This window comes from Coenobita brevimanus, chromosome 57 (assembly GCF_032717465.1).
Source record: "Coenobita brevimanus isolate Jiangsu-jjx chromosome 57, ASM3271746v2, whole genome shotgun sequence".
Taxonomy (NCBI): domain Eukaryota; kingdom Metazoa; phylum Arthropoda; class Malacostraca; order Decapoda; family Coenobitidae; genus Coenobita; species Coenobita brevimanus.
Window position 1 is genome coordinate 54,582,549 of NC_137010.1, and position 25,585 is coordinate 54,608,133.

At 42.9% G+C, this 25,585-nt stretch overlaps 1 protein-coding gene across 1 annotated transcript; it reads right to left on the reverse strand.

Annotated features, from left to right (window-relative positions):
- muskelin (muskelin 1) lies at positions 1-24,606 on the reverse strand. Its single transcript, XM_080274267.1, has 17 exons — positions 24,521-24,606; positions 20,549-20,618; positions 19,880-20,022; positions 19,359-19,458; positions 17,875-17,973; positions 16,228-16,420; positions 14,623-14,768; positions 13,535-13,645; positions 12,328-12,441; positions 9,493-9,677; positions 8,610-8,790; positions 5,764-5,961; positions 4,805-4,884; positions 4,327-4,438; positions 2,547-2,686; positions 522-668; positions 1-407 (listed from the first exon to the last, which is right to left on the reverse strand). Exons 1-17 carry the CDS (start codon positions 24,604-24,606, stop codon positions 203-205), a joined length of 2,310 nt encoding a protein of 769 aa, XP_080130393.1. The 3' UTR covers positions 1-202.
- Positions 24,607-25,585: the final 979 nt, after the last annotated feature.

A 25,585-nucleotide genomic window follows, 5' to 3' on the forward strand; every position in this document is an offset into this window, starting at 1 on the left:
CACTAAAAACAGGTCAAGTTGCCCAGTTCTGTCCAATGTCTCATTTAATTTTTGTTAACATAAAATTTACACCAAGCTGGGTCTGGGCAAATATCTTCATCATGATCAGCATCAATTTGCCCTCAAGTTAAATTACCCCATTAACCTGTAGTTGTTTTTCTGTAGCCAATGTTCAGTCAATGTCTAACCAATCCTGTGCCAATCAGTAAGGTATGAGGTCTATGAGGTTGGCGCGGGGCTGTGTCATACACTCGGGGAAGAACTGCGTCAGCTGGTCGAACAACCGCGACCGACTGGCGTGCTTCCAATCCGACACTGCCCCACCCCCAATGTCCTCCCCAGCTGGTGCCATCCCTTCGTCTGATTCTGTTTTCATCCCACTGCTTTCTCTAGTGTGTGTTGTAACCCCACCTTCCCCCGTGTGCATCGTCCTCTTCTTCGCTGCCATTTCCTCATCCGCCACCGTTTCATCGTCGGTGGAACCATAGAGGACATCCACAGCCCTGGGGTCATCCGGCAAGAAGTCCGAGTGTGGCTGGAAGATGGTGGTGGCCAGGCTCTGGAACTCCTGCACCTCCTGAGCGTCACTGTGGTCCACCGCACTGTACAGTTTGGTCTGCAGGTACTTTAGCGCCTGGACTGAGTTGTCCCGCGCTAGTTCGGTGAATCTGAAAATAATTATTGTTGTCAGGAGCAGTGTGTGAGGAAGAGAGGTTGGGAAGTCGGTGAGGCTAGGGAACTGACAAGAGATCGAGCTGGCTGGATGAATGTTGTGGGGAGAAGTGCATGATCAGGGATTTGGCACCCCTTTTTAAAATGGCAGCGTCCCGACTGACTCTACCGGATACGTTTATGTGAAGCTACAGAATGTGGTGAACGTTTTTGGCGTATCAGATAGAGTCAGGATTCCGGGGGCTTGAACTGTGAGTGAATGGAAGCGTGGCCCATCAGATAGGCCAAATTTGGGCTGTCTGGACACTGCTACTCCTCACCCTGCCCAAGGGTGGGAAAGGAGGTCCGGATGATGATGACAATGACGATGATGATGATGATGATTGATGACGACGACGATGACGACAACGATGATGATGATGATGATGATGATGATGATGATGATGATGATGAGGAGGAGGAGGAGGAGGAGGACAAGAAGGAGGAGGAGGAGAAGCAGTAGTCGTTGTATCCCCAGGTTCATCTCAAATGTGAACCCAGTGGAGTGCAGGCTTAAACTGGCTTTCTCCTGCAGTCTAACATCCTTCTTTCAGGGGCATGGAGGGAGTTGAGAGACGGTAAACCAGCCACACGAGCTGCTTGGTAATAATGAATCACTTAAAAGATGTTGTTTGGTAATACTGTATCACTTCCAAGATGTTCAGGCGTCCCTCAAAAGGAGAGAATGAATATATTGTTGTTGCTGCTGTTGCTTTACTTTGGTCTGCGTAGATGTAAAAGGAGGAAACTCTGGGCCAAGTTAAAGAGAAAGGAGTACAGTGGAGATGGAAGCTGCAACACACTCTCCTCTTGTGCAAAGGGTTCTGTCTATAAACTATGTGATAAGTGATGTGTTGTGCGGCAGGGAGACTGGCTGTGAAAGAAGGGGGGACATGCAGACTGGAATACACTGAAATGATATTGTTGAGAAGGATGGCATCGGTAACAGGACTGGGCATTAACACATAGTAGAGAAGCAATATATGAGAGAGGGGGGTGTGAGCTGGGAGCAGGGCAGTGAAATGGCGGAGGACAGGGCGATGTGGAGGCGATTGGTTTGTGGCCACCCCTTACGGGATTTAGGCGTCTGGCAATAGATAGATAGATAGTAGATAGATAGAAAAGCAATGCAACTGGAAGGCCATGATAGAGTGGCCAGGATGAGAAGAAGGATGAAGGCAACTAGCCCAGGAGGGTCACAGGCATGAATAAGGAGGGATGAATGACCAAAGGCAGACCAAAAAAGACAAGGGAAGAAGTCCTGTGTGGAGATCAGAGGGATGGGAGACTGAGTAAGGCAGCGAATCAAGATGGCGGTGCCCGGAGATTTACGTGAAAACACCTACACATACTAGGGGTACAGGTCTCATATATATTGTTTATAAAGGCTCCAACATCCATACGTCAGTCTTGATCACGTAAAAACACCTCTCCATGCTGCTCAATCTCTGGCAGCCACCCTTTTCTCCTGTACATAACATTCATAAAGGCTCCAACATCCTTGCATACATCAGCCTTGGTCACCTAATGGAGCTCTCACCACTGCTCAATCTCTGGCAACCTCCCTATCCAGTCCCTTACCCCTGAGGTCACACTCAAAGGCTCCAACATCCTTGCATATGCCAGCCTTGGTCACCTAATGGCGGCTCTCCACGCTGCTCAGACTCTGGCAGCCTCCATATTCAGTCCCTTACCCCTGAGGTCACACCCACCTCACCCCAGGTCTTTATTGGTCTGCCTTTCACAACCCCACCCTCGACATTCACACTTCTCACCTTCCGCAACCTAATGTAAGCGTAGAGAGTGACACACGGATGAGAGAGAGAATACCATACCTATGTTTGCGTATGAGGAGGACGCAGGTGTGTAGGAGCTGCTGTGTGGAAGGCCGACACAAACGCAGCGACCAGAAATCATCCAAACGCATCTTAGGCAGAGACGCCTTCCCTGGGTTACCGCCAAAGAGATAGTGCACCTGCGATGAGAGATAAGTGAGACAGCGATAAGAGATAGTGAGATAGTGATAAGAGATAGAGATAGTGATAAGAGATAGTGAGATAGTGATAAGAGATAGTGAGATAGTGATAAGAAATAGAGATAGTGATAAGAGATAGTGAGATAGTGATAAGAGATAGTGAGATAGTGATGAGAAATAGTGAGATAGTGATAAGAGATAGTGAGATAGTGATAAGAGATAGTGAGATAGTGATAAGAGATAGTGAGATAGTGATAAGAGATAGTGAGATAGTGATAAGAGATAGTGAGACAGTGATAAGAGATAGTGAGATAGTGATAAGAGATAGTGAGATAGTGATATGAGATAGTGATATGAGATAGTGAGATAGTGATAAGAGATAGTGAGATAGTGATATAAGTGAGACAGTGATAAGAGATAGAGATAGTGATATGAGATAGTGAGATAGTGATAAGAGATATGTGAGATAGTGATATAAGTGAGACAGTGATAAGAGATAGTGAGATAGTGATAAGAGAGAGACAGTGATAAGAGTTAGTGAGATAGTGATATATGTGAGATAGTGATAAGATAGTGAGGTAGTGATAAGATAGTGAGGTAGTGATAAGATAGTGAGGTAGTGATAAGATAGTGAGGTAGTGATAAGATAGTGAGATAGTGATGAAATAGTGAGACAGTGATAAGAGATAAGTGAGACAGTCTACATGTGATAAGATATATATACATTAATTCAGACTAATATATTAATAATCACACTGCTTTCTTGCTTCCTAACAATGTCTCTTCAGCTTAGGAGTCTTGGAAGTCTTAAGTTAGAAGTCTTGGAAGTCTTAAGTTAGAAGTCTTGGAAGTCTTAAGTTAGAAGTATTAGAAGTCTTAAGTTAGAAGTCTTGGAAGTCTTAAGTTAGAAGTATTAGAAGTCTTAAGTTAGAAGTCTTAGAAGTCTTAAGTTAGAAGTCTTGGAAGTCTTAAGTTAGAAGTCTTAGAAGTCTTAAGTTAGAAGTCTTAGAAGTCTATGAAATCTTAAGTTATAAGTCTTAGAAGTCTTATGTTAGAAGTCTATGAACTCTTAATTTATAAGTCTTAGAAGTCTCAAGTTAGAAGTCATAGAAGTCTTGTTAGAAGTCTCACAAGTCTTAAGTTAGAAGTCTTAAGTCAGAAGTCTTAGAAATTGTAAATTAGAAGTCTTAAAAGTCTTAAGTTAGAAGTCTTAGAAGTTGTAAATTAGATGTCTTCAAAGTCTTAAGTTAGAAGTCTTAGAGGTCTTAAGTTTGAAGTCTTAAACATCTTGGGAGTCTTGATAAATCCCTGAACTGTGAAAATAATTGTATCAAATTGCACTGTATCATAAAAAAATGCATAATTAGGCTGATGGTGTTTTAAAAAGGGTGTCAAATGTGTATAATAGAGAGAGAGGGACCAAATGCTTCTCTCTCGCTCTCTCTCTCTCTCTTTCTCTCTCTCTCTAATCCACAATCATTTTCTCCACTTATGCTTTCACTTTCACTTTACCCACCTCTCTCTCTCTCTCTCTCTCTCTTTTTCTCTCTCTCTCTAATCCACAACGAATTTTTCCACTTATGTTTTCACTTACTTTACCCACTACTTTCACACTCTCTCTCTCTCTCTCTCTCTCTCACCTTCTTCATATCATCGTACACCAACTGATGTGCAAATCTGGGACAAGGCTCCACGTGCTGCATTTTGCTCCAGTACGATTCGCCTGTCTGTTCATTGCGATAAATGCATGACCTGGGGGGAAAATATTATTATTATTATTATTACTATTATTATTATTATTATTATTATTATTATTATTATTACTACTACTGCTAATACTACTACTACTATAATCACTACTACTACTGCTACTGTTACTACTACTACTGCTATTATCACTACTACTACTAGAATGACTACTATCATCATTTATTTAGCATTCACTGCAGTAGATACAGGACCGTTCATCATCATCATCATCATCATCATCATCATCATCATCATCATCATCATCATCATCATCGTCATCATCATCACCACCACCACCACCACCACCACCACCACCCAAGCAACAATATACAACACAGATCATCACCAATAATACATAAACAAACTCACCACTTGTTCTGAGAGATGTCGTACACCCAGAAAGAATTGCGCACGTTTTCATCGCGTTTTTCTTTATCCTTACTGAGACCCTGAAAGAGAGAGAAATGTGTTAGTTATTTGCTCTCTCTCTCTCTCTCTCTAACAGACAGCACAAATATCTCTCTATGGTGTGGGTCTGAGGTATCTTTCTGTGTACATTCAAATTCAGGGAGCTGTTGCCTCTCCTGACAATTGAAAGGGCTCTCCCTCCGTGCCAAGGATTGTATGCGGCATGTGTTAGGAGTGCCATGCCGTGTGTGTGTGCGTGTGCGTGTGCGTGTGTGTGTGTGTGTGTTGGGAGTGTAATGCTGTATGGTAGTGAGACCTGGGCAGTAATGGAAGAGGATATTCATAGGCTCAAACGTACAGAAATGACAATGACTGGGTGGATGTGCAGTGCGTTCATGAATGTGAGGCCTGGGGGGACTAGGTTTACATGATGAAGGATGGGACTGGCGTGTATTGGTGTTGTGATGAGGAGGGGTAGAGTGAGATGGTTTGGGCATGTGGAGAGGATGGAGGCCAACGATTGCGTGCAGAAAGTGAGAAGTGTAAACGATGGGAGTAGGGTTGTGAGAGGCAAACTCAAAAAGACCTGCAATGAGGTCATAAGAGTGTGACCTCAGGGATAAGGGGACTGAATAGGGAGGCTGTCAGAGATCGTGCAGAGTGGAGAGCTGCCATTAGGTGACCAAAGCATATGCATATGAGTATGTTGGAGCCTTTATAAACAATATACAACAGTAAGGATGAGATGGAGTGGAGAGGTATATGAAAGAGGGGGATGTGAGCTGGGAGCAGGACAATGAAATGGCGGTGGACAGGGTGACATGGAGGTGTTTGTGGCCACGCATTATGGGATTAAGGTGTCTGGCAATAGATAGATAGACTGATAAAACAATAAGATATTTCTCTCTCCCTCCACCTACCGACAACACGTGTATTTCATTCTGGTGGGGGTCAATGGTGGCCTTCTGTGTAAATCCCGCGGCAGGGACAGACGATGAATCCTTGCGCGTTCCGTCGCTGATGTAGGTAACCGTGTCTGAGTCAATGTTGTACATGAAGAAGTCCGTCAAGTACTCCTTATTCCGCTGACCCGCTAGGATAAACAACCGCCGACTACCCTGTGGGGGAAACGTGTGCTATCAGAGGACTGAGTGGGTTGGCGGAGGGTTAGTTCCCCTCAATGTCAAACCACTAACTCAAACAGCCACCCCTTACGCGATTATGGTGTCTGGCTATAGATAGATACAGTAGATAGATCAAAGACTGAAATTTGAACTAAGGATCGATTCTGGCTAACAGTGGTGTGAAGAAAGCGTGTGTGTGTCTATTGAGTGGAGTCAGGATTCCATAAGCTTGATTGGTGGGTGAGTGAGTGTCTGGCCCACTTGAGAGGCTTATGGTTAGATCTCCTTTTATTATTGTTTTGTTGCTCTCTCGACCCTAATTCTACACATCCTAAGGTGGGGAAGGTGGTAGTGATGATGATGATGATGATGATGATCATAACGATGAGAATGAGGATGAGGACGATGATGATGATGATGATGATGATAACAATGATGATGATGACACTGAGAAATTGTCACCATCTGTATCAAGACAAAAAACATATCCACATACTCACAAACACACTCATATACACTAAACATATACATAACATTCCCTACAGCATGAAAAAATGAATCGGAAAGAGGTGTTTTTGGGATGTGGGCTTTCAAATTTGAGTGTGTACTGTATTACATTCAAAAATACTTTAAAAAAATATATATACAATCTGGTCTCGCTATACAACTGTTTGGTGTATAATTAATCACTATAATGAAAATTCAAGTTATATCCTTTTTCAGAATCATGTTAACTTAGCCCCCTCAGGCCTCACATGGAAAGACAGACTGACAAATGAGGAAGTGAAGGTGCGTTGTGGTGTGGATATGGATGTGATAGGAAGCGTTAGGAAATACACAGCGAGGTGGTTTGGCCATGTGGAGAGGATGGAGAGTGACAGACTGATGAGGAGAGTGTATGAGTGTGCGGAGTTATGTGGAGAGACAGACTGACAAATGAGGAAGTGAAGGAGCTTTGTGGTGTGGATGTGGATGTGATAGGAAGCATTAGGAGAAACACAGTAAGGTGGTTTGGCCATGTGGAGAGGATGGAGAGTGGGAAACTGATGAGGAGAGGGAGAGAGGGAAGGGGAGGCCAAGGATGAGATGGTGGGATGGAGTGGAGAGGTATATGAGAGAGGGGGGTGTGAGCTGGGAGCAGGGCAGTGAAATGACAGGGGACAGGGCGACATGCAGGCAATTTGTTTGTGGCCACCCCTTACGGGATTGGGGCGTCTGGTAATAGACAGATAAATGGGAAATGCTACCCCTAATGGAAAGCGTGGTACGGTACTACTGAGGGGCGCTGAGGACATGCCTATAGGGGTAAGGTTCTTCAGATTTTAGGCTATGCAGTCGAGGGCAGCCTTCCTAACCCCACAACTCATGTCATAATAATCTCACCACACAATAACCCACGACATAATAATCTCACCACACGATAACCCATGACATAATAATTTCACTGCGCGATAAACTGTTATGCGAGAGGTTTCTACTTGACACAATCATACAGCGAGACCTGACTGTCTATCTATCTATCTATCTATCTATTGCCAGATGCCTTAATCCCGTACTGGGTGGCCACAAACAAATCGCCACCATGTTGCCCTGTCCCCCACCATTTCACTGCCCTGCTCCCAGCTCACACTCCCTGTCTCTCATATACCGTACCAGTACCTCTCCACTCCATCCCTCCATCTCAACCTTGGCCTCCCCCTCCCTCTCCCCCCCTCCACCTTGCTCATATACACTCTCCTCATCAGTCTCTCACTCAACATCCCCCTAGCTCACACACCCCTTTCTCATATACCTCTCCACCCCATCCCTCCATCTGATCCTTGGCCTCCCCATCCCTCTCCACACCTTCACCTTGCTCACATACACTCTCCTTGTCAGTCTCTCACTCAACATCCCCCCAGCTCACACACCTCTCTCTCATATACCTCTCCACTCCATCCCTCCATCTGATCCCTGGCCTCCCCCTCCCTCTCCCTCCCTCCACTTCACTCACATACACTCTCTTCGTCAGTCTCTCACTCAACATTCCCCTCTCTCATATACCTCTCCACTCCATCCCTCCATTTCAACCTTGGCCTCCCCCTCCTTCTCCCTCCCTCCACCTCGCTCACATACACTCTCCTCATCAGTCTCTCAGTCAACATCCCCCCAGCTCATATCCCCCTCTCTCAAATACCTCTCCACTCCATCCCTCCACCTCAACCTTGGCCTCCCCCTCCCTCTCCCTCCCTCCACCTCACTCATATACACTCTCCTTATCAGTCTCTCGCTCTCCATCCTCTCCACATGGCCAAACCACCTCAATGTGACCAAACTGTACTGATATAGAAGTAAGTGTGAGGTGTTTCAATCCTGACCATTCACTGAAGATCCTGATGTATGGTAATGAATAGTTTTAGAGTGAAAAACATGTAAAGTGAAAGTGTTTTGAATGATGAAATACGATCTCTCTCTCTCTCTCTCTCTTTCTCATCCACTACCGGTTCTTCTACTTATGTTCTCACTTACTTTACCACTACATTCATCTCTCCTTCCCTCCATCTCTCCCTCCCTCCCTCCCTCTCTCTCTGTCTCTGTCTGTCTGTCTGTCTGTCTGTCTCTCTCTCTCTCTGTCTGTCTCTCTCTCTCTCTCACATACTCACACTATGGAACAGCATGGAGTGTCCGATGCGGCTCTTGATATCCTGGGATCCATTGCTGGCCCCCGTCCCGTCCTCCCGCAGTTTCGTCCATGTGTTTGTGGCCACGTGATAGGCGTAGAGACCGGAGAAGATGGCCTCGCTTGGGGTGTAGTTGGAGGCCCGGACGTCATCCAGACCCAAGCTGTGCGGTCGGACAAGGTGATTAGGGTGGGTCATGAAGGTTTGGTTCGGTTTGGTTTGGTTTGGTTTAGTTTGGTTTGGTTTAGTTTGGTTTGATTTAGTTTGGTTTGGTTTTGTATGGTTTTTGGTTTGGTTTGGTTTGGTTTAGTTTGGTTTGGTTTGGTATGGTTTGGTTTAGTTTAGTTTGTTTTGGTTTGGTTTGGTTTGGTTTGGTTTGGTTTAGTTTGGTTTAGTTTGGTTCAGTTCAGTTCAGTTTAGTTCAGTTTAACTTAATTTAGTTCAGTTCAGTTTAATTTAGTTAGGTTAGGTTAAAGGATTGCGATGAGTTAGACATCCCCCCCCCCCCTTTTTTAAGCAGAAAAGAAAGATGTCAAGCTTTAGAGCCTCAAAACTTGTTCTTTACCAATAAAACTGAATAAAATATTAAAGCCAATGTCAAGACTGGCTATTTCAAGATTCCTGGACTTATGTAATATGACCGGAGATAAGAGGCAATGGGAAAGACAGACTAGAAGAGTTTCAGATCAGATCTGCTACATAAAAGAGAGATACCAACTGACTCTTGTACCAGACGGCTGGGCAGAAAAGGGATGATGTGTGGGACTATACCCTATTTGATTGACCTGTGCAGCTGAGATGTATGGGGAGAGTAGGGTGTGTCTCACACACCAAGCCTCCAAAACACACTCCACCATGCACCTACCCTCCGACACATCCCTCCCATCGCGACGGCGTCAACACCCTGCCTCCAAACACATAAATGATGCGCTTCTCCACGTCCATAACCATCTGGTGGTCAAAGATGAGGCGGGGACCACCAAGGGATGCCGTGTCCTCTGTTACCTGCGTCCATTTGTTGTTCTCTATGTCGTACATGTAGAAGTCACTCTGTGGGGGGAGAAATCAGTCATTATTATTATCAATCATTCGCTTCATTTATGAAGGCTCCAATGCATGTGCTGGTCTTGATCACCTAATGGCGACTCTCAATGCTGCTCGATCTCTGCCAGCCTCCCTACTCAGTCCCTTATCCCTAACACTCTATGACCTCATCCCAGGTCTTTTTCAGTCAGCCTCGTGCAACCGTACCCCTTTCGTTAATACTTCACACTTTCTGCACCCAATTATCATCCCCCATCCTCTCCACATCCCCAAACCATATCAATCTACCTCTTCTCATCACAGCACAAATATACTCCAGTCCCGTCCTTCCTCTCAACTCTTCCATTGTAAACCTAGCTCCTCCAGGCCTCACATTCAAGGACGCACCACCGGTTAGCACCATATCTGACTTGCACCATACTCCAATCTCTGCCAAATGCAAAGTATGACTCAAATCACACCATAAAACATTTAAATAGTTGTCTGATGGAAAGTTTTAAGCACAAGTTATTCAAGACTGTTTCCAACTATCTGACTGTTACAACCATCTACTAATTTTCCTAGTAAAATAAATGTCACTAACACATGCACATAATTTAGGGGTTCAGTCATATTATTATTATTATTATTATTATTATTATTATTATTATTACAGTATTATCATTATGTGGTAGGTGGGGCTGCTTACCATCCACTCACTCGATGTAATGCTACTTTGGGTGTCTGCCCTTTCCTCTCTTCCTTCCATCCTCTTCATTCTTTCCTCATCCTTCTGCCTGTGGGTGAATTTACACTCCCTCTTCTGTCTTTCTTTCCTTCATTCATTTCTCTTCCTTCTGCCTATGAGTGACTCTACACTGAATGACAAGCCAAGTGGTTTCCTGTACACCAGGAAACCATTTACTGTGCTGGGTAGTAACCATATAACCAAATTATGGTGCCTGGTGGTTTAGTGGGTAATTAAGGCGTTCCAGTCTGATTGAGCCTGTGTAGGTTTACATCCAAGGGGTGGTTGGGGTTTATTGCTCACATAACGCTACTCAGGGATGAATGAGGCTGGTCACTCTCTCTCTAATATCAGGACCAACTTCTCTAGCCCTGGGCTCCTACACTCCTCATGGGGCAACATACGATTGGATGATGGATGGATGGACGGATTTTTTTTAATGTATGCATATACAGTATATTTATCTATTTGCTGTATATACTGTGTTAGTAATAGTGAATTCGAGTTCTATTCATTCTTGAATGCAAATGTTACTGCAAAACAAACTTGTATGAACAATTAGAGACTAAAATGAATAAAGCAGCATTCAAACTATCATCAGAAATAAAATAAAACATGAGTATAAATATTTACAAGACGGCACGATGATGTAGCAAGCCTGGCTTTACTTACAGTGTTAGTAACAGTGATGTTAGTTATTTGCTTGTTAATTTATACATTTACTATTGCGGAACAAACACTTGTGAACAAAGAGAGACTAAAATGAGTAAAATAGCACACTAAAGAATGTTGGAAATAAAGAAAGCGTACAGTATAAACAATTACATAAACTGCCTACTTTTTTTCACGTCATTTTTACAGCGTCAATAATAGTGATGTTGGTTGCTTGCTCATTATTTTACACATATACTTTTGTAGAAAAAACATTTGTGAACATGGAGACTATCATCATCATCATCATATGAATAAAACAGCACAAAATATAAAGTTGAAAATAAAGAAAGAGTAAGAATATTTATGCAAACTGCCTACTTTTTTTCACACATTGTTGCACATTCTGTTATAGTACTGGTATTCCGGTATTCAACCATATATGCATTTGTCTTTACAGAAAAGTCAACGGCAAACAATTTGACACTAAAATGAATAATGTAGCACGAAAAATAAGGTCAGAAATAAGAAAACAATATAAACATCTGCCAGTAACTACATTTGCCAGTGGAGGGGGAGGCCAAGGATGAGATGGAAGGAGGGAGTGGGGAGGTATATGAGAGAGGGGGGTGTGAGCTGGGAGCAGGGCAATGAAATGGCAGGGGACAGGGCAACACGGAGGCAATTTGTTTGTGTCCACCCCTTACAGGATTGAGGTGCCTGGCAACAGATAGAAAGACAGCAAGCAACTATTCACTGCCTGGCAACCCCTGGCTGACTTTGGGGTGTAGCAAGGTGTACATGCAGGGCTGGCCACAGTGTTAAAATGAGGACTTACTATAGGTGTAAAATAATTTCTACATCACTTTCATTGCAATGTTACAACTTTATTATTAATGCTGTTCAAGACACAGGATGCTGAGACACGATCATCAATAATACACTCAAACATCAACTTAAGAGACTAAATGGGGAATCAACTTGTCCCTTACTTCAAATGTCCCTTGTTTTACCACATATAAAGACAATCTTATTATGAAATGCAATGATTGTTTCACTTATCCTACTTATTTATATGATTATGAATATTATTTTACGGGTACTGTATACAGAAACATATTAATGTGTATAACCTAGACATTACATTTGATTTTTGAATGGTCTTGTCTGCTTGTCAGGTAGAATATGGAGTCTCTTAAATCCGAAAACCCTTAAATGGAGGTCCCTTAAATCGAGGTTTGAGTGTACTGTACTGCAACACTAAAACCCTGAACCCACCTTAAGGTTCTCCGGCAGTCTGAGGGCTGAATCCAAGTACCGTCCCAAGGTGAAGATCTGCCGTCTTTCCGGATCCAAACACATCTTATGGCACGACCTGGCGCTGGGACCCCCCTGGGTGTGGCCAAGAAGGTGTTTTTTATTTTTATTTTTTATTTTTATTTTTCATTTTTTTTGGCCATGTGAAGAGGATGGAGAGTGAGAGACTGATGAGGGGAGTGTATGTGTGTGAGGTGGAGGGGGGTAGAGGGAGGGAGAAGCCAAGGATGAGATGGAGGGATGGGGAGGTATAAGAGAGAGGGGAGTGTGACCAGGGGGGAAGGAGAGTGAGAGACTGATGAGGAGAGTGTATGTGAGTGAGGTGGAGGGGGAGGCCAAGGATGAGATGGAGAGATGGAGTGGAAAGGTACAGTATATGAGAGAGGGGGGTGTGAGCTGGGAGCAGGGCAGTGAAATGGTGGGGGACAGGGCGACATGTAGGCAATTTGTTTGTGGCCACCCCTTATGGGATTAAGGTGTCTGGCAATAGATAGATAGCTTAGTGGAAAATGTAAAAGCAAAATCATACACAAATTTCTCGCCTCGTTCTATGTACAGGTGCTTACATAGAAGGAAAAATTATGCTTAAATAAATGTATGGTCCTTCTATCGAGCTGAGTTTCATAATCCAACCCTACTCCTGAAGTACTTGAACAGCTCAGCCAACAGCCGTAAAACCTCCCTTCACCTCCCGAGATCAAACTCATGCAAGGCCATCTCTCTGCATGACTCTATCTACCTATCTATCTATCAATATACTGAGGCTGCTTCCCCCCAGAGAGACAGAGGTAGCCAAGACAGGACGACACACTCCCAATTTACTCATTCACACACACACATTCATTCACATCTCAGCCCCATATTAATTACAGAATACTTGGTTCAAAAAGAGAGGACTGAGAGTTACTGGGTTATGGCTCTCTGTCTCCCTCTTGCAGACATAGCGTTTTTTTTTTTCTCTCTCCCCTTCTCCCTCACTCCTCTCTACCTCTCTCTCTCTCTCTTTCTCCTTCTCCCCCAATCCTCTCTCTCCCTCCCTCCCTTGCTTCCTTCCTTCCTTCCTTCCTCTCTCTCTCTCTCTATCAATCTCCCCATCTCCCTCCCCCTCTCTCCCTCCCTCTCCTTCTCCCCTACCCCTCCCTCCCTCTCTCTCTCTCTCACAACCCACCTCAGCGTAAGTGTCGCGTGTGATGCAGGTCCACTCTTGCGTTGGTATGCTGTAGGACCAGAGATCGCTTAGGTCTTGCATCCCATCCCAACCACCAAATAAGTAGATCGTCTGTAGGAGAGAAAAAACAGCATGAGGTTCAACAAGCATTGTGGCGTGGTGAGTAGGGCATGACTGATTATCTCACGCTTAACCCCTATGTGTATAACCGCCACAATTTTGGGTGGGGAGCAATGCCGGTTGACGTGTATAGCTGCGACTTCCAGCCACCCTTTGAACTTTAACTTATCCTTACTCATTGACGGGACCACCTGGAGACGTGGGGATACTTTCATTTGAAAGAGGAAGAGTTAGTGAGTCTTATGTATCTTTAATTTTTTCTCTAGCTGTTATAGTTTGGTAGATGTTAGGGTTTGGAATAAAGGTATTTTTTCTGTCACGGATATCCCTCGTAGGGAGAAGCGTGTGACATCGGAAAACCCGGCGTGTAGGGGTTAATTTCTCGGATCTGGTGACATCCGTTGGCTAACTTCTGGCGATGGTGCTCACCTTCGGACACTTTTTTAATATGAAGCATTACACATATTCTATTTTGGGCCATGACGCGCCAACATGTCGTTTGTTGGCCAACCGATTCCACACCGATGACATGGTGGAGCATAATTTTGTTTTTCAGCGATTTTTCGTGGCTCAAATACATGGCACAACAATCTGGTAAACACGCCAGACATGCACAAATATTCCCTCCAAATGGTGGGATATAAATTATACATTTTACGCACGCTATTATTTTTCATGTCTTGCTTTTACTATGCTATTTTTCATCCAAAATTATGTCTGGTATAATTTCACATATTGTATTTTCATAACATATATCAAATGTGAATATGAAAAATTTGGGTTGTATAAGTAACCTGTGTGTTGGTGACTCTCTCTCTCTCACCTGTGTGTTGGTGACTCTCTCTCTCTCACCTGTGTGTTGGTGACTCTCTCTCTCTCACCTGTGTGTTGGTGACTCTCTCTCTCTCACCTGTGTGTTGGTGACTCTCTCTCTCTCACCTGTGTGTTGGTGACTCTCTCTCTCTCACCTGTGTGTTGGTATCGATACACATCTGGTGGCCGCCCCTCATCCCCGGCCGCTGCGCCCCTGACACGGACGGCCCTGCGTGCGGTATGATCGGACTCCACTGTGGCTTGTACTCCTGCTGGCTGATGTACTGCTGGAACATACCCTCTGCCGAACAACACTGCATTTTAGTTCTGAGATATCTATCTATCTATCTATCCATCTATCTATCTATTTATTGGCAGACACCTTAATCCCATAAGGGGTGGCTCCAAACAAATCGCCTCCGTGTCGCCCTGTCCCCCACCATTTCACTGCCCTGCTCCCAGCTCACACCCCCCTCTCTCATATACCTCTCCACTCCATCCCTCCATCTCATCCTTGGCCTCCCCCTCCCTCTCCTCCCCTCCACCTCACTCACATACACTCTCCTCATTAGTCACTCACTCTCCATCCCCCCAGGTCACATCCCCCTCTCTCATATACCTCTCCACTTCATCCCTCCATCTCATCCTTGGCTTCCCCCCTCCCTCTCCCCTCCTCCACCTCACTCACATACACTCTCCTCATCAGTCTCTCACTCTCCATCCTCTCCTCATGGCTAATCTACTGCAATTAAAGAGCAGATGACCAGAGAGGTTTATAAGAGAGGGGTGTGTGAGCTGGGAGCAGGGCAGTGAAATGGTGGGGAGCAGGGCGACATGGAGGTGATTTGTTTGTGGCCACCTCTTCCGGGATTAAGGCATCGGGAAACAGATAGATGGATATACAGAACTCCCACGTCTTACACACATTTTTAGACTGGGCAGGATAGAGAAAATCTGTCATATTAAACATCCATTGGTACTACTATGCATTTCTTCCAGTTCTATCTCTATCTATTGCCAGACACCTTAATCCCACAAGGGGTGGCCACAAACAGATCACCTCCATGTCACTTATTCACAGCACCAAGACAATGAAAAAAAAAAAAAGACTAAAGCAAATCCCTAACTTATAATGAGAGCTGTCAGTAGATTTTGTGTGTATTACAGGATGCTTCAATGGCCATAACCAATTCAATCTACCAACACAGAGAGTTTGTAAGGCTTGGGTTGGGTTAGTTTCCCCTCCTCCCCCCACCTCCACTAGTTTCACCTCCTCCCCCACCTCCTCCCATCTGATGGCTGTTTCCTATGCTGTGTGTGATAATTTCCCTGACCTGCCACCCTTCTCTGGACCCCATTCCATATTTTAACTCCTCACTGCTTTTTACTGACACAAATAACTCTAGATAATACACTACACCCACCACCATACCACACCACACTACACTATAATACACACACACACACACACACACACACACACACACACACACACACACACACACTCCACCCCACCCCCTACACCTCTTCACCCCCCACCCCTCCACACAAACACACAATCAGGGACTAAAACTGTGTTGCCCATCATCATTATCATCATCATTCTCCCTCTCTCTCTCTGCTACCACATATCCCCCCACATCACACCACACCCCCACCCCTACACACACACACACATACAATACTGCGTTGCCTGACATCATCATCATCATCATCTCTTTCCTTCTCTTTCTCTCTCTCTCTCTCTCTCTGCTACCCACCCTGTGCGGCCTCACTAATCAGCCGCTCACAGCCGTCGAAGTCTCCGTCCTCCACCAGCAGCTTGTGTAGCCTCGTCAACTGGGGGTCCTCAAGGGTGACTCGGGTGCGTTTCTCCAAGGACTCGAAGGCCTCGGTGTAGTTGTGTTGACGGAAATGCTTCAGGCACAGTCGGATGGCCTCGCGTTCCCGATACTGGCAGGAGAAAGTAAGAAAAATGGGTAAAAAAATGAGAAAATGGGTAAGAAAGTGGGAAAATGCGTAAGAAAGTGAGAAAATGAGAAAGTGTGGGTGTAGTTGTGTTGACGGAAATGCTTCAGGCAGAGTTGGATGGCCTCGCGTTCCCGATACTGGTGGGAGAAAGTGAGAAAATGTGTAAGAAAGTGAGAAAAGGATTAAGAAAAAAAAAACATTAAGTACATTTCAGGAAGGCAGAGCTAGTTCTCATTTAAAGTTATCTCACTTAAAGTCTATTTATTATGTTGTGCTTCTGATACAGGCAAGAAAAAAGCACACAAAAAATCAGCGCTCAATTTTCACTCTCTCACACTAGCTTGGCCTAAAACTGCCATCCTTCCATCTTGAATGCTCTGTTGTAACAGAAGATTAACGCTAGAATATGATGCTAGTCATGAAGAAGTGCTATGGAAAGGATGTAGAGTCACAGTACTGTATTGTCTTATTAACATTAGAATATGATGCTAGTCATGAAGAAGTGCCATGGAAAGGATGTAGAGCCGTAGTATTGTGTTATTAACACTAGAATATGATGCTAGTCACGAAGAAGTGCTGTGGAAAGGATGTACAGCCATAGTATTGTCTTATTAACACTAGAATATGATGCTAGTCACGAAGAAGTGCTAGGGAAAGGATGTAGAACCATAGTATTGTCTTACTAATGCTAGAATATGATGCTAGTCACAAAGAAGTGCTATGGAAAGGATGTAGAGCTGTAATATTGTCTTATTAACACTAGAATATGATGCTAGTCACGAAGAAGTGCTATGGAAAGGATGTAGAGCCGTAGTATTGTCTTATTAACACTAGAATATGAAGCTAGTCACGAAGAAGTGCTATGGAAAGGATGTATAGCCGTAGTATTGTCTTATTAACACTAGAATATGACGCTAGTCATGAAGAAGTGCTATGGAAAGGATGTAGAACCGTAGTATTGTCTTATTACCACTAGAATATGATGCTAGTCATGAAGAAGTGCTATGGAAAGGATGTGGAGCCATAGTATTGTTTTTCTGCCACTGAGCTATGTGAAAAAGGCTGCAAAGGGATGAAAATCTGGGCCAAGTCAAGGTGAACAAACTGGAGTCAAATCAAGCATACAGTCTGCCTATAGGTGGCCATCAACTGAAAAGAGACTCAAGGACGAAGGAACCAAAGGCCAGGAGCCCGCAAACTGTTCCTACCAAGAAAAAAATAAAAAGCAACACAAAAGACGGCCAAATACAAGATCCATTCATTTCGAGATGCCTGGACACACTGCATTTGAAAGACTGAAGATCATAGGAAGTAGGAAATACAGACAGAGAGAGACAGTTCCAGAGTTGTCCTGTTGCATAAATAAAGGACTGGTTGCAGATATCTGGCAGATGGCAACAAATGCACTAAAGGACTTACAGTGGGTGGATACTTACTGTGGTGTACCAGTTAATACACTTCTGAACCAGAGGCCAGTCTTGACAGCCTCTCAACGCAACGTGCCAAATGCTGAAGTTGAATGTTGAACCCCACGACTGAAAACACAAAGCACGGGATTAGCATTGGGGTTACTCGTATTATTATTATTATTATTATTATTATTATTATTTCACTCTCATCTTAAATGTCAGGACCAACTTGCCTAGCCCCGGGCTCCTACACTCCTCATGGGGCAATGTAGGACTGGATGATAGACAGATGGATTATTATTTATTATTATTATTATTATTATTATTATTAGCCTACAGATGACTTTACACTCCCTCTTTTGTCTTTCTGTCCTTCATTCTTTCCTCTTCCTTCTGCCTGTGGGTGACTCAACACCGAGTGACAAGCCAAATGGTTTCCTGTACACCGAGAAACCATTTACTACGCTGGGTGGTAACCATATAACCAAATTATGGAGCCTGGTGGTTTAGTGGGTAATTATGGCACTCCAATCGGATTAAGCCGGTGAAGGTTTATATCCAAGGGATGGTTGGGGTTTATTGCTCACGTAATGCCACTCAGAGATGAGTGAGGCTGGTCACTCGCATCTTAAATGTCAGGACCAACTCACCTAGCCCCAGGCTCCTACACGGCTCATGGGGAAACACAGGATTAGATGATGATGATGATGATGATGATGATAGTGATGATGATGATGATGATGATGATGATGATGATGATGATGATGATAATAATGATGATAACAATGATGATAATGATGATGATGATGATGATGATAATAATGATGATAATAATGATGATAATAATGATGATAACAATGATGATAACAATGATGATGATGATGATGATGATGATTATTACTGGTATTATTACAGTCATCCCTTGACATCCGCTGGGGTTAGGTAACAGAGACACCCGCGAATGTTAAAAATCTGCGGATATCTGTTGCCCCCCCTTAAAAACGCCTCTGGACCCCGCATTTCCCTATATAACTAAAGAAAAACCCTATGTGCATGTTAACAACCACTTTATTTAATACAAGAACATTAAACAACTACATTATTTATTATAACAACACTAAAACTTAAAAATAATGAATAGTGTACTCCTGCATGGCCTCTTCTGACTACTGTGCTCATCCCAGCTCTCTCCAAAAGGAAGAGTGTTACAGTATATTTCATTCATTGGATAATGCCATTACTGTACTAAAACAGCCACGAACTGTGTCTGGGATAATGTTAGTGTCAGCAGAGTTTAACGAGATATTTTTTTTTTTTCTGTAGCCATCCATGGATATTCAAAACCGTGTATGTTAAAACTGTGGATGTTAAGGGATGACTGTATTATTATTAGCATCATCGTCGTCATTCTGCAGCACCATCTTTTTCTGCCAATGCACTATGTGAAATACGCCACAGAAACATGAAAAAAAGCTGGATGAAGTATGGGAGAAAAACGTACAGAGACCCACCTGCAGAGGAACGATCTTGACGAATCTGACGGGGAACTGATGGCCCGAGACCGTGTGTTTGAGCAGAAAGGTCTCTGGCACTGTGTCGTTCTTCAGACCACTGCGAAAGAGAGACGGAGAGACCAGCTGTTAGGTCTGTATTGGCAACATTGTGTGTCTGGATTTGTTGAGAAAATGGTATATAGATGGATGGATGAATTGATAGACAGGTAGACTGATTGAAAACAGACAGACACATACATACATACACACATACATACAAAAAGACGGATACATAGAGAGATAGACACATGGATAGATAGATAGACAAATATACAGAATGACTGATAGACAGATAGATTGATAAGACACAGATAAATAGATTGACAGAAAGAAAGACAGATACATATGTTGTAACTGTGGTGCTAGTTCTCTCTCTCTCTCTCAACACACACAGCACATATACTGCATTCTTCTGTATGTCAATTGTACCCTTCTGTGTTATTACAATCCTCTCTCTCTCTCTCTCTCTTCCGGCTCACCTCTCCAGCAGCAGCACCATATTATCATCTGAGAGGCCTCCATACACGCGAAACTTCTTGATGTTACACACGTGCGTTTTTTCGTACTTTCCAAACGTTATCGTCTTCAACACAGCCGGCCGCTCTAACTTCAGGATTAGGAACTGTGGGGGAGGAATTATTATTATTATTATTATTATTATTATTATCATTATTATTATTATCATTATTATATTATTATTATTATTACTACAGTATTATCATTATTATTATTGCTATTGTTGCTACTGCTATTATTAACATTATTATTATTATTATCATCTTCATCATCATCATCATCATCCAGACCTCCTTTCCCACCCTAGGGTAGGATGAGGAGTATCATCACTATTATTATTATTAATAATAATAATAATTATTATTATTATTATTATTATTATTATTACTGTATTAACATCATCATCATCATCATCAACATCGTTTTCTAGTCTCTAATTCCCACCAGATGAGACAAGACCCAGAAATTTAAAAATGGTATGCAAAAAATTAGAACTAACCTCATTATCAGCTTCATCACTATCATTCCCAGCATCTTTTCAAACCGTTTACCCTATCTAATCACCACCTTAGCCACTCCCACAGAGGGTGATGGCCTCAGGGGGGTTACCATGGCAACGGGTGTTTGTTTACCTGGGGGGGGTTGTTGGAGTCTGAGGACCATCTTGATGCCTGGTCGTTTGGTTTATCTTCTAGAATGTTCCTGCAAAGAAAACACAATATGGTTTATCATTATTATTATCCCTATTATTAGTCTTTTTTATTACCGGTATTATTTTTATTATTTGTGGTATGTGGTGGCAACTTTCATCCACTCACTTGATGTAGTGCTGCCTACTTACTCCTTCAATGTTATCATTCTTCTTCTGTCTACCCTCCTCTCTTCCTGTTTCTCACCATCATCCACTCACTTGATGTAGTGCTGCCTACTTATTCCTTCACCTTTATCATTCCTTTTCTGTCTACCCTCCTCTCTTCCTGTTTCTCACCATCATCCACTCACTTGATGTAGTGCTGCCTACTTATTCCTTCACCTTTATCATTCTTTTTCTGTGCCTGTCCTCCTCTCTTCCTATTCCTCCCATCTTTCCTGTCACTTTTATTACTTTTATTTCCTTTACAGGTGGCTTTACATTGACTGACAAGACTAATGGTTTCCTGTAAGCCAGGAAACCATTCACAATGCTGTGTGGTAACCATATAACCAACCCATACATGTTCCCTGTGTGTCAACAAGTGCGTTGGCAGAGGGTTAGTGTCCCTCCCTGTAGAATAATGAACTCAGTGACAAACAGCCATCCCTCATGTGACTGTGGTGTCTGGCTGTAGATAGACAAACTGGACAGACAGTGAATGTTGTCGTCAGACAAGTATTCACCAGATGCACACAACGTCAGATGCAAGACTCCACTGTACAGGTCAGCCCTGCTATATGATCAGGTTACATCATGGAAGACCAATCTGACGGATACCAAGCATTCCTATCTGATCGTACCAGTATAAGGAAAACTGGCAATCATATACAGATATTTATATACCAGTATTTATAAATATATATATATATATAAATACAAAGGAGTGCTAAGAAGTTAAGCTCATAGAGCCAAGCAAATAATCACATGATGGTCAACTGTAAAGCAATGGTGACTTAGTACCGTAATACATCAGTTCTGGTTTAGTTCTACCAGACTCAAACCCACCCAGCACCATACACATACCAGTACCACTACATTTAGGTTACATTAGATTCGACTACACTGGGTTGGCGTACGTTACCAGTAGTTTGGGTGTACTGTCACCTCAAGATGTGGGGACTATATACCTCTTTAAGTGTTATGGTAACAAAAGTTTTTACGGTACGGTACCTAACTTTGCACTGATTCAGAGTGTTTTACAGTGTACAGAAATGTGTTTTTAAGTATGAAGTTAATCCACTGGTAACTTAGAGAAAATATGATTATATGAGGGACCGGTTTTGGTCTGGTTAGCATAAAATAGAATATGACTAATTAGGTCACATAAGATTAGGCTTGGATAAATAATGGTCCGTCTATTTTATGAAGAGCGTTTGGGCGTTGTCCCTCTTGGGAATATCCTAGGCCGCCTCTCTGCCAAATGTGTACAACTGTCTGTCTCATGTCAGCTATTTACTACTTCTAAATGAAGTTTATTTACAGTATATATATATTTAATTCTTTAATAAGGCTATACTGTATAGTGTTATAAATGCCTCTTTTTTTCTTTTAAAAACAATGACTTTTTATAAATACCACAACACTTGGCAACGTTGCCACACTTATAAGGGCAGAGTGACCGTGTTAATCCAGGTCATATCCACACTAGCTGCCACCTGAGATGGATGCTCTTACTCCTGCTACTCGCTCTCGTGTGTGCCACAATAGAGAAAAAGAACTTATTTACAATGTAAATAAGTATTTTTTAGAAGAGAAGGCAAACAGAGAACCTATAATTGTTTCCTCAAAAGCTGTTGATTAGGCCACCTGGGGAAAACCTCTATAAAAAAAAAAAAAAACGCGTCTTGACTTTTACCTCAAAGGTGGTGTGGAAAAAAAGTCGAAATTACAGACAACAAATAAAAAATTATACTTGATGGAAAGTATCACATTCATAAGAAAACCATAATGTTCACAGATAGACAGTAAAAGAGAGAGAGAGAAGCGAAAGGGAATGGAGATAAAGGGGATAGGCGGATAGTGAGGGAGAGAGGTTGGAGAGGCCGGAGATAAGGGAGAAAAGGCAAGACGGAGGGAGGGAGGGAGGGAATGTGGTGGAATTGAATAGGAGCGCAACAAAACAGTCAGGAGGCTTTTCCTCAACCTCACAGGTGGTGTGGAAAATAAATCGAAATTATAAACCACAAATAAACCTCACACTTTAAGGAGAAAATCACAGTCATAATAAAAAATAATGTTAGAAAGAGAGACAGACAGACAGACAGAAACAGAGAGTAGGGGGAAAGGTCATGGAGAAAGGGAATGAATAAGAGTGCAACAAGACAGACAGACAGTCAGTCTGGAGGCTTTTCCTCAAATTCTAAAAATTCATAAAAGTGTACCCGGTATACACTCTTTAGAGAAAATTTTTTAAAAATGCAATTTCTATATGCAGAGAGAGAGAGAGAGAGAGAGAGGAGAGAGAGTGGTGTGCTGGGAGGGAGAGTTGTCATTTAGCGCCTTGTTTCTAATCCGATTAAGTTGCCCAGTACAAAGTATGGTAACACTGTGGGACGGGGACTCCCCAAGAGGGACAACGCCCAAACACTCTTCATAAAATAGACGGACCATAGTCTGGGATAAGATGCAAGACCGTACATCAGGTTAGGATAAATCGGCACTGACAAGGGTAATTATGTGTCAAAAATAGTGTTCTAAGATGGCATCCGTTTGTCTTTGGTGCACCACAAGATGGCATCCGTCTGTCTCAGCACCACTGGGGATGGTAAGCAATGAATGCTTTTCAAACGCTATTCACCACTTACCAAAGAAATAAAAATGTCAAAACTTGAAAGCACACTCAGAAAATACTCAAAGAATCACATGAACAGCTTAGGCAATGAAAAGAACTGAAGCAACTGCAAAATTAAGTGGTCGCATGTCTTCCACAAGCATACCTTACTTTCTGCACAGCTATGCATATTTACAGCAACACTTACTATCTCTATCTGTCTATCTATTGCCAGACGCCTTAATCCCGTAAGGGGTGGCCACAAACAAATCGCCTCCATGTCACCCTGTCCCCCGCCATTTCACTGCCCTGCTCCCAACTCACACCCCCCTCTCTCATATACCTCTCCACCCCATCCCTCCATCTCATCCTCAGCCTCCCCCTCCCTCTTCCCCCCTCCACCTCACTCACATACACTCTCTTCATCAGTCTTTCACCCTCCATCCTCTCCACATGGCCAAACCACCTCAGTGTGTTCCTCCTAACGCTTCCTATCACATCCACATCAACACCACAACGCTCCTTTATATCCTCATTCGTCAGCCTGTCTCTCCATGTGACTCCACAGGCTCCTCTTAAATAACTCATTTCCACTGCTCTCACTCTTGACTTGTGTCCTTCCAACAACGTCCAAGCTTCACTTCCATACGTTAGAGTTGGTATCACAATACTGTCATATAATAACTTTTTCACTTCCATGCTCACCTCCCTTACACCAATCACAACATGGCTCAAAGCTCTTAACTGTTCCATGCTGGCACTCCAAAACTTCAACTTTATTTTTCTAAATTCGACAAAATGTAATAATTAACAAAACAAATACACAAAACAGTAACTAAAGTATATTACCGTAACAACCAATATCCCACAACACACAAATTCCATAAACCCACCCTGGCCCAGTAATATATCAAGCCAATTTACCCATATATCACACCATCTATACTGTCCATAATCCACTTGTTCAGGAAAATAAATATACAAATGGTGCAATACTCATGAAGTGAATACGAGACCAAAATATCACAAGACACGAGTTCCACATACCAACTTCCCTCATATACCGACTTCCGCCATTTAATATACCACCAAAATTTACCTCACATATCGCACCACCTATAGCATCAATAATATACTCACTCGGGGATATAACTTGAGGAGAAGGTGGAGTATTTATGGATGGAATATTTGAGTGGCTGGCTCTCCTCTGCCACAGCTTCGGCCATTGTTGTTGTTATGGTGGGTAACAGCTGTTCCAATATGGCCGACAGGCTGGGGGAGGGAGATTTAAATAACAGGCGATTTAAATTTACATACAGTACTTCCTCCTCTGTTCTTTCTGCAAAAAAATTATGAATAAATGAATTAAGAAATAGATTTATAAGTAAAGCTGACGATAATTTCCTCGTAATTAAAATGTACCTTTTCAGCTGCTCCAGAATGCAGTCAAGGAAGGTGGCGGTACTTTTAAATCCTGCTTTAAGCCTTCGACGGGATTTAACCGGTCTGTGGATTTAACCCGGAAACTTCAATTAAAACTTTTATTTGGGTATTCATTCAAGTTAAATTCAAGAGAATTTTCTGAAGTGAGAGAAATACTAACAATCAGTGTTGCCAGATCTACCGAAATATCGTGAGATCTACTGAATTTCTGATGGATCTCAAGAAATACCGAATTACTGCTCTAATCTACTGAATTTTGAAAGGTTCTCCAGAAAATCTACAGAAATTTTGCTTCCCGGCAGCTGAAAATCCTTAAAAGCTAAATATGAGAGAGAGAGAGAGAGAGAGAGAGAGAGAGAGGCAGAGGCCCAGGGGAGGAGTGAGGAAGGACTGGATGGCCGGTGTTGTGACGTTTTCTATACGTGTGCCACTGCCGACTGCCACCCGTTCGTATTAAACACGTTGGTGTGTACAGGAAGGCGACGAAACTGAACGCTCGGGGATGAGTTGAAGACAATGAGGAACACACATCCACAAGACCTAATATAATGGCCTAAAGGCTCAAAATATTTGTTGATTTATTTGGATGTTATGTTTGTAAGGTCAACTATGCCAATATCGAATCCAACGCTTTTCTATTGCTTTTTATTTGTAAATACCGGTATAGTGCCTTGACATAATATTTGGCAGCCCTGCTTTTCCTAGTCAGTCAGAAATTCGGCACTACAGTTGGCAGTTGCGCTGAGGACGAGACGACATGCA

Coding starts and splice junctions, on each gene's coding strand:
- muskelin (XM_080274267.1), bottom strand. CDS start 24,606: ATGGCCGAAGCTGTGGCAGAGGAGAGCCAGCCACTCAAATATTCCATC. Junction 12,442..13,534: donor CACGCGACACTTACGCTGAG/GTGGGTTGTGAG, acceptor GGCCACACCCAG/GGGGGTCCCAGCGCCAGGTC. Junction 2,687..4,326: donor TGTACGATGATATGAAGAAG/GTGAGAGAGAGA, acceptor CTCTCATCGCAG/GTGCACTATCTCTTTGGCGG.